Source organism: Cynocephalus volans, chromosome 1 (assembly GCF_027409185.1).
Source record: "Cynocephalus volans isolate mCynVol1 chromosome 1, mCynVol1.pri, whole genome shotgun sequence".
Taxonomy (NCBI): Eukaryota; Metazoa; Chordata; class Mammalia; order Dermoptera; family Cynocephalidae; genus Cynocephalus; species Cynocephalus volans.
The window spans coordinates 132,653,284-132,668,253 of NC_084460.1; the positions used below are offsets into that span (position 1 = coordinate 132,653,284).

General features: G+C 36.2%; 1 protein-coding gene across 2 annotated transcripts in view; it reads right to left on the reverse strand.

Annotated features, from left to right (window-relative positions):
- Positions 1–3,214: 3,214 nt before the first annotated feature.
- The window catches only part of PHLDB2 (pleckstrin homology like domain family B member 2), a 107,898-nt gene continuing 96,142 nt past the window's right edge, over positions 3,215–14,970 (reverse strand). For both annotated transcript variants that reach the window (XM_063104922.1, XM_063104931.1), the window contains exons 13-17: positions 11,306–11,396; positions 10,218–10,364; positions 8,051–8,270; positions 4,141–4,226; positions 3,215–3,464 (exon numbers count right to left, since the gene is read on the reverse strand). In XM_063104922.1, coding sequence (XP_062960992.1) covers positions 3,324–3,464; positions 4,141–4,226; positions 8,051–8,270; positions 10,218–10,364; positions 11,306–11,396 — 685 coding nt within the window. In that variant the 3' untranslated portion in view covers positions 3,215–3,323. The remainder of the gene's footprint in view (positions 3,465–4,140; positions 4,227–8,050; positions 8,271–10,217; positions 10,365–11,305; positions 11,397–14,970) is intronic.

Consider the following 14,970-nt stretch of genomic DNA (forward strand, 5'->3'; position numbering starts at 1 on the left):
ATGAATAGGCAGTTCATGAGTAAACATGATGCACACCTCACTAATTGAAAAATGTGAATTAAAAAAAAAAAAAAAAAAAACCTGCCATTTTTTCCACCCATCAGATTGGCAAAAACTAAAAAGACCAACTATTGGCAAAGATGCTGGAAGCTGACACTCATGTATGGTTACCGGGAGGGTGAGTTGCTAAAATCTTTTGTCAAGTAATCTGGCCATATTTATTACAATCTACAATATGCATCATTTTCAATGCCCTTTGTCCCAGTGGCCCCAGTTCGTGACTATCCTATAGATTAAAAAAACTTTCATGAGGATATTATCTTATACTATTATCTACTGCATATTATCTACTGCAACACCATTTTTAGAAGAAAAAATGAAATCGACAATAGAAAAATAGTTGAACGAATTGTGGTACAAGTGTTTCTGCGCTCCAGCTCGGATACCATTCAAAGTAGTTCCTGAGGGTCTTAAGCATCAACCAGTAAGGCCTTATCTAGTTTTCTTCTACTTAGGTTAGTGTGGCTGGTGTAATACTTGGAGTAAAACCTCTTTACTATCCTGTATATAAATTTTGGAGCAGTTATTGGTGCCATAGTTAAAGGCAACAGTTCGGTAGAGTGAATCCAGCATGTCTTTGGAGTCTTGAGTAACTGTCCTGTTGGAACACTCTGGAAAAGTTGGATAAACTGAATAATCATTTTCTTCAGAGTTGTGATGCCTCTCGTATAGTAAGTAAATAGTCTTATAGTAAGGACAGCCACTTGTTTTCAAGACATATTCCAAAAGATGCTGAGCTATTTTGCCAGTTCTTCATCAGGCCTGTTGTAGACTCCAGAGGAACTAAATCACTAAGGTGATGCCTGATGCATGTCATCTCACCGTCCCTTATATCTTAACAACGCAAACTTCTCCCTGTAGGTTTTGAATAATTGCAAATATTCTCAATCATTCCTCTCCCTTTTGTCCCCTTTATTTTTGCATGTCTTCTTGCATTTTATGTGCAGGAAAATGAAAATCTGACTTGTCATCATAATGGGAAAAGCACTGCACAAAAAAAGCAGGGAAACCCATGGATCATTTTCTGAATCCATTCTTGTCTAACAAATCAGGAAAAATTGTGGCTAGTGGCAAGTGAGGATACTTTTACTGACAGTGATTGAGCTTGAAGTAGACAAATTTGTTTCCACTTTGGATACCTACCGTCAGTGTTGCCTTCATTAACATACAAAGAGTTAAAAGAACATATTGTTAAGGGCAGTTCCTCTCTTTGAAATTTGCTGCCTTAGTTCAGGGAGACAAATGAGGTCCTCACTAAGTAAAGGCCTAGAGCTTTACTTCATATTTGCATGATTTTTTCTTGTCAGACAGGAGGATAAATAAACACAGTTCTTGCATTCACCACTAATGACTGAATCTGTGCAAAAAGATACCAGTAAGATGTCAGATTTTTTCAGAGATCATCTCATTTTGTAAGCAATAGGAATGTGACCAGAGATACTTCTAAGTCTTTCAGTTTATAAACTATAAATCATAATGTTAGCACACAACATTTACGTAGATACTACAATTGCCTTTTGCTGATTAATTCATCCTCTATCATGTTACCAATAGGTAACTTCCAAATGAGAGATGAGTTTATTTTCAAATGTAAAATCAGGTCAACATTTTAATCCAAACTCAACATATTTAACACACTTATTTAAAAGGGTTACTACATCATGCAAGTTGATTAGAATACCTTTACAATCCTATGAAGAAAGTACAGCACAGAAAAGTTATATCTTTACATTAACCAACAATGCAATTGCATTTTACTCTCTTAGATTATTACAAGGTTTAAGGGTGATTGCTGGAAAAATCAGATTTCAAAAATGTCTTCTACTATCATGATTTTTGTCCTTTACTGTTCAAGTAAAATCTTGTGTCATCCAGTTGCAAAATTTTATTATTGGCAACATGTATACAAACTACACTGAAAAAAACAATTGTACCCAGTCAGCCCTGACAAAGTTTTATAAAGAGATACTTCTACTCTAATCATTTCACCTTGTACTAGTAAGCAAAGTCATTATTTCTACTTCTATTCATTTGCCAAGTTTTAGGAAATAGTACATTCATACTTACAAACACAAAACATGATAAACTAGAATAAATGGCATTTGAAAAACCATTATAAAAGAGACTTGCCTGAAGTCATTTCATTCAACAAAAATTAATTTAACTTTAAAAAAAACAAAGGCTAATTTTAAAGAAATTCATAATAAAATAGTACATTAAAAGAATGTTAAGTTGAACTTGATTTGCCCTTTTACAGAACTACACTTCAACAAAAAAGTATTTTATTTGGTCTGTTCTTTGGTGAAAACAGAGCTGATTTCAGTTATTTCATGTGAGGGTGCAATTAGCAGGTGTGCTCCATAACAAAGAGAAATTAGACAATCTAAAGGAAATCAGGTACTGGTTGCCTTTATTCTCAGCACTGGGAATGCGGAAATTTTCAGCAAAACAATCTCCTACCACCAAGTATTCTCTTTATTTAAAATTGTCCAATGTGATAGAATGTCTGTTGTCTAAGATGGCTTTTGTTTTCTAAAATACATAGCTTTTTGTTCTGCTTTTACAAAAAGTGGTTTACTATATATGTATGGTAGCTTTTGCAGGTGGTGACACTGCAAAATCAATTTCTTGGGCACTAGATGGCCTAAAAATACCATTTTAAAATATAGTGTAACATTAAAAGCAGTTCATCACTTTTAAACTACTACAGTTAAGCAGAAGTCATGTCAAGTCTTTGGTTTTGGTGCAGTACTTACAAATTAAGGCAAAATTCCTCCTAAAACATATTCCCCTCCAAACCCTCATTTGCTTATATTTATAAAATAACCATTAGTAAAATGCTACTTAAAAAAAAAAAAAAAGCCAGTTGACTACCAATAATGTCAATGCCAATGACTTGGATACTAAAATAATTCCATATTTCCAAGTATGTACAGACATTTTATAAACTGTTTAGTTTATTTCATCAAAACCAACAATTGATAAAAAATAGTTTATAAGAATTGTTTCTATAAGTGATGCTATTTATCAAAATAGTGATTTCTTTCTCATAGGTGCTTCAATTCTTTTGCTATTTATGATCAAGCTTTGAATTAAAGCTACTTTCTTTTTTACAAATGATTTCTCCTTAATGTCAAAGAGTTCTGAGAGGATACAGTTGAAGGGATGGGTCTGCTGGGTCTTTCCATCTGGGATCAAAAATGGCTTCATTCTTGTTAGAGTTTATTGCAGTCTGCCCTGAAGTGGACTGTCGTCCCAGTTCACTACAACAAGAAGTGAGTGTAACCTTCTGCCCCAGTAACGATCACATCCATCCAGATCCGCATGGCTTCTGGAGATGGGGCCACCATATAATAGATTCTGTCATGTGTCTTGACACTAAAGGTGAGTAATGGATTAGGGCTCTAAAATTCAAAAAAGGAAAAGAATATAAAACAAACATTTTGAAATTAGAACATTAAATAACACAGACATATGTGAAGACTTCTTTCTAAAATAGTTCCAAATTATAGAAATTTATGCAGGCATTACTTTTGCTGTGCTGTAACTTGCACCCCCACCTGCTACACCTTTCTGTACAATAAAGCTCACACGGAGCTCACCAATTCTCTCCGCAGCCAGTTTGTAAAGCTGTAGCAGGGTACCTAGCTGATAGTAGGTGCTTAATAAATAGGAGCTGTTATTGTTAGCTCTATTAAGATTCTTGCTTATGATCCCCCTCTTAACTATATGACGGTACTTCAAAAGTTCATGGAAAAATAAAATTGAAAGATAATACCAATGTTTCCATGAACTTTCTGAAGTAGTCTCAGATAGTAGCTCCTTTTTAGAACCTTTGCAGAGTCATTCCACAACCTCTCTCAAACCAATATGTCCAGAATATTTCTTCACTTTGCCATGACTTTTTTCCCTCAAAAAGATTAGCTGTCCTCCTTCTATTTTTTCTTTTCCAGTAACATTCTGATTATATCTATTTATTATTCCAGAACAAGAAATCTAAATTGCTTAGAATCCAAAAATATCTTTTTCCCAACTTTATTATGCACTCAAATTACAGGAATTTAGAAAAGTGATGTTTACCTTATTAGCATTCTTCAGGTGATCATAATACACTTCTTCAATGGCTTGAAAGTATATTATTCCTTTTAATTTAGTTTCATGCTTGTCTGCAAACATAGATGAGTGTTAAAATAAATACTTTGTCACCACTGATGGACAGGAAAAACTGTAATTTTGTTATAATTATCATCATTAAAATATTTATCTAGTATCTAAATTATCTAAGATTAATTCAGATAACCTGATTTAGTGCATTAGCCCTGTTCTATATTGGAAAAAACAACAGCAACAACAACACCCCAAACCATACATTTATCAGCTCCACGCCAGAGAGACTAAATGACTTTGCCCAAGGCTCTTCAGCATATTAGCAGTCAAAAGATAACCCTGACTGTCAAGTTAACACACAAAGTATAAACACTATTGGCACCAATACAAATTATTTCCCCACATTCTCCAAGATTGTCTTTGATGAAAATATTTATATGCAGAACTGTTGTGTTGAAATTTTTAAGAAGTTATGTTTTTTGACTCAAAATTCTATCAAATTTCTTGTCCAGCATGCCTGATTTTTTTCCTGTTTTCAACAAAACTTCATGCCAATAATTTACTGTCCTTCCAATGCAGCACTTTCTAAACTATTTTCAAAGACTTCATTTGATTCACCATGAAAATGAAATAAAACATAAAATAAAACAAAAACAAATGGCCAAAACACCAACCAAACAAACAGCACCACTCTGTGATTTAATAAGTTCTTAAAATATTTTGTAATTTAAACTCTGCAAGGATTATAATGCATGAAAGCATATTAATGAATTTTAAAGGTATGGATGAGGATGCAGGGAAGGAGAGTCTCTTATACCCTGTTGGTGGAAGTGCCAATAAGATAGCTTCTTTTGGAAGGCAATTGGCAAAACAAACACAATTAAACAAGAATCCTCTTAGTAATTCCACTTCTAAAACTTTAAAGATCTACTTGTGCATGTGCAAATGGCCACAGATTTGTATTTGTTGTGGCACAGGCTGCAGAAGATCTGTCTGAGCTTTAATGGGGGGCTGATTCAATTACAGACCAGTCATGCAACTGAACCTATTCAGCCACTGAAACGACTGAGGTAGATCTGTATATGCCCATTTAAGAGAAAAAAAAAAAAAAAAAAAAAAAAAAACCCTGAAATTCTATTACGTGAAATATGTTATGAATAGAATGAATAATTTGGTCCCACCCGTACAAAAGAAAAAAAGAATACACAAAATACGGAAACATAGAAAAATGAGTAGAGAAAACCTGAAAGGATATTTCACGCATAACAGTGGGAGATCAGACTTTTATAAATAGTTTACCACTTACAGAAACTAACTTTCATTTTATAGACTTTTGCTGTATTTTAAATTTTTTACTAAGTAAATGCTGTTTCCATAACAATAAAAAGCTAGTCTGAAAAATAATGGCCCTTAGAAGTTCAGTAGAAAATAAACCTATCTGATTGCATTTAACCCAGCATCTCCCTGACTTATTTGACAATGGACCATATTTTTGTGTGTTTGTTTTTGCTCTTCCTTGGGAAATACTGTTTTAATTAATACCATGTTCAGTGGGTTTCAATCAGTTTCTGTGAAAAAGAAGGTCAGTGTATCTCTCAAACATTTGCTGGAATATAATAGTAACTTGTTTTCTGAAAACAGATGTAAAATAAAATCTGGATAATAAAGCAAATCTTGTCAGTGTTTCAAGCAGACAGAAAACTAGGGAATAAGACTTCAGTTTGTATGGCACTTCATATATGAGAAAGAACTCTGAAAAATATAAGCCTCACAATCACGCTGTGAACTAAGAGAATCAATAATGCTACTGTAAATTGATAAGATAACGCTATTAATTTTGTCTTTCTCAATAACATTATCCCTACCAATTTACAGACACATTTTCTGTGCCTCAGTTTTCTTTAGAGACTCTCGTAAAGTTCCCAGTTAATTCCCAGGAGGCCAAGGACAGAGGCCAGGGTCAGGAACACACAGAGACCTGGGACTTTAGCTTTTGGCACTCACATTTATTTGCAGCTCATTCATGTGTCACTGACAAGCTGAAGGGGCATGGCTCCTGTAGGGTGAAGTCCAGCCTGAACTGCGATTTGGACGACTGCCTGGGGGCTGATCTATTCCTGTGCTTGCTGGAGTTGGGAAGGCGGGGCGCAAGGGTCTGGGGCAGGCCAAGCTGGTGTGTGATGGCTAAACAGAGTCAAATGGGCAGCATTTGTCCAACTAGGTCTCACTAGTCAGTTATAGCATATGTGAATATTAAACAGCTGAATGAAATATAATTTTTGTCTGTTTTTTTGTATTAGGGTTCTGGGTATTCTTTCATATACCAAAAAGGTTTTGGTGTTGTAACCTTTTTTTTGTTTGGTAGCTGGCTGGTACAGGGATCAAACCTTGGGCCTTGGTGTTATCAGCACCACACCCTAACAAGCTGAGCTAACCAACCAGCCTGCCCATTTTGGTATTTTAAAGAAGTCGAAAACCAGTCATCAAAGTTTCAATTTGAAAAACGCAATTACACAGGTCAGAAGGAGTGTAGATTTGGAGAAGTTGGCTGGGAAGCTGGATCATGGCTGATGGACGAAAGAATGAAATAAGGCACACAGAAGAGTGAAGCTGTTCTGTCTGAAGTTCTTTTAAAATTTTATTTTTGGAAAATTCTGGGTAAGGTTGTCTGTAGAGAGTAGCATACCGCAAAGTCTTGTTCATGCATTTTGCAGACACTACATTGGATATCTTATTAAATAGGCATCGTTTTTATTGTACTAACTGAAGAGAGCTGATCTGGACTTCTATAAAACCCACAGTCACAACGCCCTAGAGAGGCAAAGAAGGGGAACTGTGAGGGACTGGCCATCTGCTTTAGGCCACTCACTTCTGTAGTAACTGGAACCCCATCCAAAGGGCTCCTTGCTGAATGCCCTACCTGTGTCCCACCCCAATTCCAGGGCTCCAAGGCCATATTTCTTTTCTTCCACAGGCTTCTTGGTTTCTCACACCTCTCCTCATAAATATAACCTGCCTCGCTCAACAGATTAAATGACTGGAGTGTTAATTTATATTTATTATATTGATATACCTAATAACAATTCCTGATGATATGCCTAAACACTGGCAGTCATGCCAAAGCAGGGTCTTTTCATAACATCTGGTGTGACAGCTTCATCTTTCGAAGCTGAAAAGAGAGCAGGGCTAATAATGGTCAGATGTGATCCAAGAGTAAATAAGAGCCTTCTTAACAAGAATGCCAGTTACACTAATATTCCCATATTTATAAAAAATTCAGTAGGGAGTGTTTTCCATAATCTAGCATTTAAGAATCCAAAACAATTTCAGTCAATGAATACTTACTGGTTCACTAGTTTAGAGATGAGCTTTACTCTGTGCTTAAAAGACCATCCTAGTTTATAAACTGTAGTTGAATGACTGTGAGATAGGGCTGCTTAATTGTGTGTGACTTAAATAGGACATATGACAATCAATCAATCAAACAAAATTTTATCTAAAAAACAAATGCTGTTTACTATTTATTGGGCACTTGAGTTTATTTCAGAACCAGAATAGACTAATTCACACTTTATAAAGTAACATATAGTATATATTATTTCCAGAAAGAGAATTCATATCATATAAACTATATGTTCTTTTTTTTTTTTGGTGGCTGGCCAGTATGGGGATCTAAACCCATGACCTTGGCTTGGTGTTATCAACACTGTTGCTCTAACCAATGGATATATATTCTGAATATAAAATAATATACAAAGCCAATATTGCCATTAATTCTATTACTTTCCAACCTACCTACTTATAGTAAATTTCAGTTGCCCTTGCTCTTTAATGGAGGGTTCCTGATTTGAATATATCACTTAAGCTTTTTTTAATCACCCACCTGCATAATAAGAGAATGTTCGCTTGTTCCGATCAAAAACAAACCAACGTTTTTTCCACGTTTTAATTTTTCCACCCATTTTGATGAGGAATCCTCGGCAGGTCTTCTCTGTGATTGATACATGGTAACAGGTGTCGACATTGTGGCCAGCAGTCTCTACATGGCTCCGCAAATCAAAGTCTTCCTTTCGGACAGGCAGATAGCGAGTCAGAGGACGAGCCTGGAAAAGTGCAAAACTCAGGACATCTAAAGCTAATTCTTTGTTTTGTTTCAGATGTTTAGAAGTGGAAATTTAGTGTGAAGCTTAAGTTTTAAAATGCCCACATGATCATGAGAGCTTAAAATAAACAAAGCGCTTATCATTTTGGAGTCTCAAAAGTGAATAGTGTTTTGAGAAAGATGCTGCAATACAGGGGCTGGGGAGTGTCATTGATAAACCCAGGCCATAGATTGTATTCCTTGAGAATGGCAGATGAGAAAATGGAAAAATGTCATTTATCTTAGCTTTAAGGAGGTATTTAGCACTTAACAAACACTGGGAAATAAAGCATGAAGTTATCTGGGCTGCCCTTTGCAGATGAGGACTCCTTTGCTTTAATGTTTCCTGGAGTTCTTCTTGCCACAATTTAACAATAGTTCTCCTTAAATGACCTCAGAAGTGACATGATTGACTGAATACTATTTAGTAAGTACAACACTCCCAAGATCCCACAGACTGTACATGTCAGCTTATATACACTCTGACAGAAATGGAGGGCAGAGATGCATGTTCTGAAGAGTGAAGCAAAAATAAAGATGTGGAATCAAAGCTGAACTGTCCAGGACCAGACCCCAAAGGGATATACTTAGATGTCTTCTCTTTACTAATGACTGGAGTAAAGGTTCAGCTAACCTAGGAAGCACATAACACCATAGGCAATATTTCTCAAATGGTGTTTTATTTTATCCTGTTTAAAAACCTCTTCCCTTTGCCCTGGGGAAAATGACCTAATTATATGCTTAGAGGCAAAACTTATAATCAGGATTAAAACAGAATTGTGCTTTTTGGTTTGGCTTCAGATACTAAACAGACATGCATGACCTTCCCTGCAAATCAGAATTTGGCAGATGTTGGGTATAATAAAATAAAATAAACAAGTTTTACTTTCTATTTTTCCTTTGGTTCTGTGGTACTTTGACTGCAGACAGATGCCACAGGGTTACTGATACCTCAAAGCACACAAAATCTTTTTTTTTTTTGTGGCTGGCTGGTAGAGGGATCAAACCCTGGACCTTGTTGTTATCAGCACCATGCTGTAACCAACTGAGCTAACCAGCCAGCCCCCACACAAAATCTTATAGGTAGTCTCTAGCTCTTGAACTACCAAACTGCCAGTAACTATAAAGAGTAAGGGAAAGGATATCTTTTGTCTTTGAGTCTAATAAACCTTGACAAAACTCACTTGAGCTTTAAATTATATGGTACCTAACAGAACTTTATTTTAGTTCCTCAGAAAACATGCGTTATGTAAGCAGCTATAGTAGTAAGAATAGATTCAAACTATACAATGATCAAGATAGGAAGTTAAACAAAATGGGTGGTTTTCCCAAATTTTGCTTGAGTTCCATAATCTTGTGCACATGGTTTGTGGACCGGTGTAGCAAAGGGGACACTGTGACAATACGGTGGTTAGAAAAAAACAAAACAAAACACTACTACCACCACCACCACCACCAAGACACCGGGCTGGTAAAATTACCCTGTTCTGAAATGTTTGCTTCTAAAAGGTGGCTTAAAAGAGTCTCTTCCCTTCCTCAGCCAAAGGTTTTAGTTTGGGTGGTGTACTCGTATTTGTTTTCAGCAGCAAATTATTTGTTTTAGTTTGGGTATTGCATTCAGATTTGTTTTGCATATTTCAAAGCTGCTCAAAAAATATTCTCCTTTTAAATGTTCTCCAAAGAATGGGTAGGAAAAAAACTTGACTCTCCCAACAAAATGTTCTGTGCATGACTAAATAAAGTGTCATTTGTTTGGTAGTTCCTTCAGAGTTTTGAAATAAACTAACATTTTTCGCACACTAACTCACTCTTAACCATTACATGTCAATCCCAACACACAGTGGCTGTCTTCTACGGGACGACCGCCAGGGGGCAACCTACTCCTCTCCATTCGGATTGATCGACCAACCTGTGCTCTCTGCTTCTCCCTTATTTTTACTTCCTTCTCTATTAACTTCTGCCTCTGGCTGGTTTCTTCCTGCAATCGTTTTTCCAGGAGTTCTCGGCGTCGTTTTTCTTCTTCCAGAGCTCGTTTTTTGGCTTCCATTTCTCGTTCCTAAATATTGTTATGCAGAACAATGATTATTTTAAGAAATACTTTTATAGTTGGAGGATTCCAACTAATATCGAAAAGAAAATTCTCACTAGGCAATTCTTTGTTTGTAGTCTAGTCTCTTACAATGCATAACCTAGACTAAAATAATCCGTAATCACCTCTGGCATAGCTTTCAAAATCATCATATGCAGAAATGTAACCACTAAATTTAATGAACAAATAAATATTGGTCTTAAGTGAAAATCCAGCTTGTGACTATATTCAGTCTTTCATGTCAATGACCACAACTCTCCAGTTTTTAATAAAAAGCCTCACAAACTGTCACCCAACACTGGTCATAAGATGTCGCCTTTTTTAGACTGCCGTCTTCTAACCTAAGGTCATCAGTCCTTCCCATTCCTGTTGTTGCTCTGCAGCTTCCTGCCTGAAGGTTGCAGAGGAAACATATGGGGAAGCCGGAAAAGGAAAGGAGGTGCCCTGTAGGGCAGGATGCAAGGGCATTTGGGGGGATTCCTAAGGAAGTTCAGATTTTGGCTAGAAATACAGACACAATAATATGGGAATTTAAATATTACAGTAGTGCAGTTCGCACAAGCTGGTTAGGAAGAAAGAAAGCTTAAGGACACGACATTTCTCCCAGTTCCTTGGTGGGAACATGAATGGCTGTCAAAGGGAAAATATGATTTGAAGAATTCATTTCAGTCTATGTCAACACCCTATATATTTCAATTTACGGAAAACTGTAGTGCAGTAAAGGGGCTTAGAAACCATCTAAAACCTTTACTTTTCAGATAAGGAAATGCAGCTGAGAAAGGCTGAGTGACTGCTCCACGACCACACCGCTTATTAAGGCTCAGCAAGGAGGAGCGTTTCCTCATGTCAAGTGCAGGCTCCTTGCACCACCACATCACAGACCTCCGGCATAAAGGCATTATGCTTACCCTGGATTCAAGAAGCCGAGTCTTCTCTGCATGAGCCTGTTTCAAAAGTCTCTCCATTTCTTCTATTCTGGCAATATTTGAAGTGCTGGCACTGAATCAAAAATAAGAGCCTTTTAAGAGTCTTGGTTAAGATTGATAAGTCTCTCTGAACACACACACACACATACACACACACACAGGGTCAAGGGAGATGCATGACAAAATCCAAGGATAAACAGTTTAAAGGATGTTATTTACCTGAAAAGGCAAATCAATTCAACTCTGAAAATTGTAGGTGATACCAACTTACCTCAATTTAGGAGATAATATATAGACAAGCAAAATAACACCAATGTAAACTGCTTTACTCATAAATAAATAAACCAAAATCAAATCCTACTAGGTGTGACTTCAAAACGCTTCCTCCGAAGTCTAAAAATGATGGTCCGTGGGAGGTCTTCCCTTTAGTTCAATGATGCAGAGATGTCAGCCCAACAAGACTATCACCAAAGTTCTATATAAGTGACACCTAATGCTTGAAGTCACTTCATTCAATTGGGGAATATGTATCACCAGCTGCTTTTTGTTGTGACTTGATACATGTGGACATTTAATTTCCTAAACGATGGCGCCAATGAAAAAATGACTCCATAGGTGCAATGGATGGGTGGTGGCCAGTTTTGTAAATAATACCTACCCACCATTTCAGTGAGGAATCTGCATAAAGAGATTCAAGGGCTTCAAAAGAAATGCCTTTTGGGAAAGACATCACATAAAGAAGTAAAACAAAAAACAAAACACAAAGAAACAGAGTGAAAGCTGTGAGAACAGTTAGGATAACTAAAAGAGCGAGAAAAACTTGGAAATGTTTAACACAAAACAAAAAACTTATTTTTCACTTGCTAAAATTTTATTTGACTATCCTGGAAAAGAGGGACCCAGGTCAAAACTTATTTATTCTGATGTTCCAGCCACAGAGGAGCAATGTTGTTCCTTATGTGTGTACACTTGTAAAGTCATTTAAGTATGTGTCTCCTTTACTGGACTCTCTTGAGGACAGACAGGCTTCCGTACCTATATCCACCAGAGCGTACAGCCTGGCACACAGTCAAGATTGGTGTTTGTTGGACACATTCATATAAAAATTAATTTATAAAAGTTCATATAAAATGAATAAACAGAGCCCTCTTATTTATAGATAATTATTAATATAGTATCCCCAGATTGTCAGTTTTTGATCAAATCAAACCTAAGATGGTTCAAATCTAGGGCTAATAGTTCTTCTGAAGAGCTAAAACACCACAGTAACACAGGGCATATGGTTTATCATAAAATGAGCACTGCCAGCCCTACTGCAAAACATCTGTCAAAGAGAGGAACTATCTTGGGAATCCGGGATCTTCAGAAGCATAACAATTAGGCAACACTTTGCAGGTTACCTTGGGCCAATTTTTACCCAGGTGTTTTCTCCTGAGAAAGAGAAGAATACCGTAATTTCTTCTCATTTCCGTCAGCTGTTGGGGGAGGTACTGAAGGGTAAGTTCTGTTCTCTTCAACTAGCAAGAATTCAAGAAAAAAAAAAAAACACTTTAATTTTTGTACAGACATTCTTATTCCCCTTTATTGAGAATACATGACTGCATGTATGGAAAATGGACAAAATTCACTGGCCCAACTGAGAAAGTCAAAGACAAGCACGTAGGTCATATGATAGCACAAAATTATATTTATATTCTGTAGTGTCTGTCACATCAGATTCGTCTTATGTCTCCAATTAATTTGGAAATAATTTGAATTTCACTAAGTCTCAGGTCTTAAAAACTCACCAATTAAATAAAACCAACTCATCAATAACAAACTAACCTCCTTTTGTCCCTTTTTTATACCATGTTTATTCAGATTTCACTGGTTACCATTTTCTTTCCTTACTTGTCTTTTCCCCCCAGCTTTATTTAATACACATATAATTAACAAATAAAAAATGTATATATTTACAGTGTGCAACGTGATGTTTTGGTATACGCATACATTTTGAAATGATTACCACAATCAAGCTAATTAACATACCCATCACCTCACAGTTATGCGTGTGTGTGTGTGTGTGTGTGTGTGTGTGTGTGTGTGTGTGTGGTGAAATATTTGTTGCTTAATTCTTTCTACGACATCATTATTGCAGAATGATAATTCCCGGCAAGTAGTTGTGTGTGGCCAAGATAATTTTCCATAGTTGCTTCACATAGCACTGACCCTGCTGTGGCTAGCAATCTCAGGTAACCAGTCTCCATGGTCTGAAATTGCTAACAGTATTTATTTCACTGTGTTATCAGATCCTTTGAATGCCAAAAAATTGAAGCCAAAGTAGGAGATGCTTGTAAGAGGTCGTGTGTAAAAGAGAGAGAGAGAAAACAAGGTATTTCTCATCTTGTGCCACCTTAAAAAAATTCATGTTACTCTAAGGTAAGCTTTTACCCATTATTATGATGAATGATAATGTGATAAACATCAGGAAAGTTGGCAATTAAAAACTAGTGCTTGGAATGTGTAATATGACAAAGCATCCTTAATTGAGAACTTCCTGAAGATTGTTATAAAGAAGAATAAAGGACTAAAAAATTTGTTCTTCTTAACATTTTTTAAAATGATGTATTAAAATACCACCAAATTATAAGTCTATTAAAGAGGTAATTCCATGCTGAAATTCTAGTGACGTAACCTTGGTCTTGTGGTTTATTATGTCATAAAAAGCCATTTGCAGAAATACAGAATTACTCAGCCTTGTGGGTACATTTGCCCTTCACTTTTTGTTGAGACAACATTTTCCCAACTACCAGAAAAGTTATATGAGTCAATGTTTTTGCTTCTTCAGCATCATTATTTATACTGTAAACAAACATAATGCTCAGAAAATAGGTCTCAAGTCTTAGAAAACAGTAATTGAGAGTCAATTCTGCATAGAACCTCCACTCTGCTAAAATTATTGAATTGGTTTAAAGAATAGTATTCTGAATACAACCTTCACTGATACTAAGCCCTGACTTTGTGTTCATACATTGCGAAAATGTTAAGAAATAATATGGTCAAAGGCACAGAGACCTGAGAGTCTGTCACCCTTGCAATTTATAAGAAGCTTTGTGAGGTGCATCAGGAGAGAGAATGAACAGGAAGTGGGCTGTGTCTAGAATGCCAAGTTCTGGGTATGACTTTGTTCAGTAGGTAGCAGGGGTCATCAGAGCTTTAGAAGAGGAGTAGCATGACCAGATTTATATTTTAGGTAAGAAAATTCCATAAGATCACTTTTGGTTGCCTCAAAGTATAAATACAGATGTGAGTTGTTAAATCCTTACAAAAATTTTAAGGTACAGAATAACTAAAGCTTTCCTTTTAACAAAACATATGGGTAGGAAGTTCTGACTTCATAAGTTCAAAGTTCTGACTCTGTTGTTGGAAATTATTCCTTTATTTAATTAAAAGCGGTGCAAATGAAGTCTGGTGCAAATCAGTTTTGCAGCACAGTATCCATGTAACCCCAAGCGGAAAGCAAGTGGGTAGAGGGAGAAAATAGACTACATGATGTCTGACTTGCTAAGTCACACAAGATACAAAGAAACTACTTTCAAAGGTTACCGTGATATCCAATCCTCTTCTGCACTGTACACTCTTTATGTCTCAAATATTTGGACCTGTAC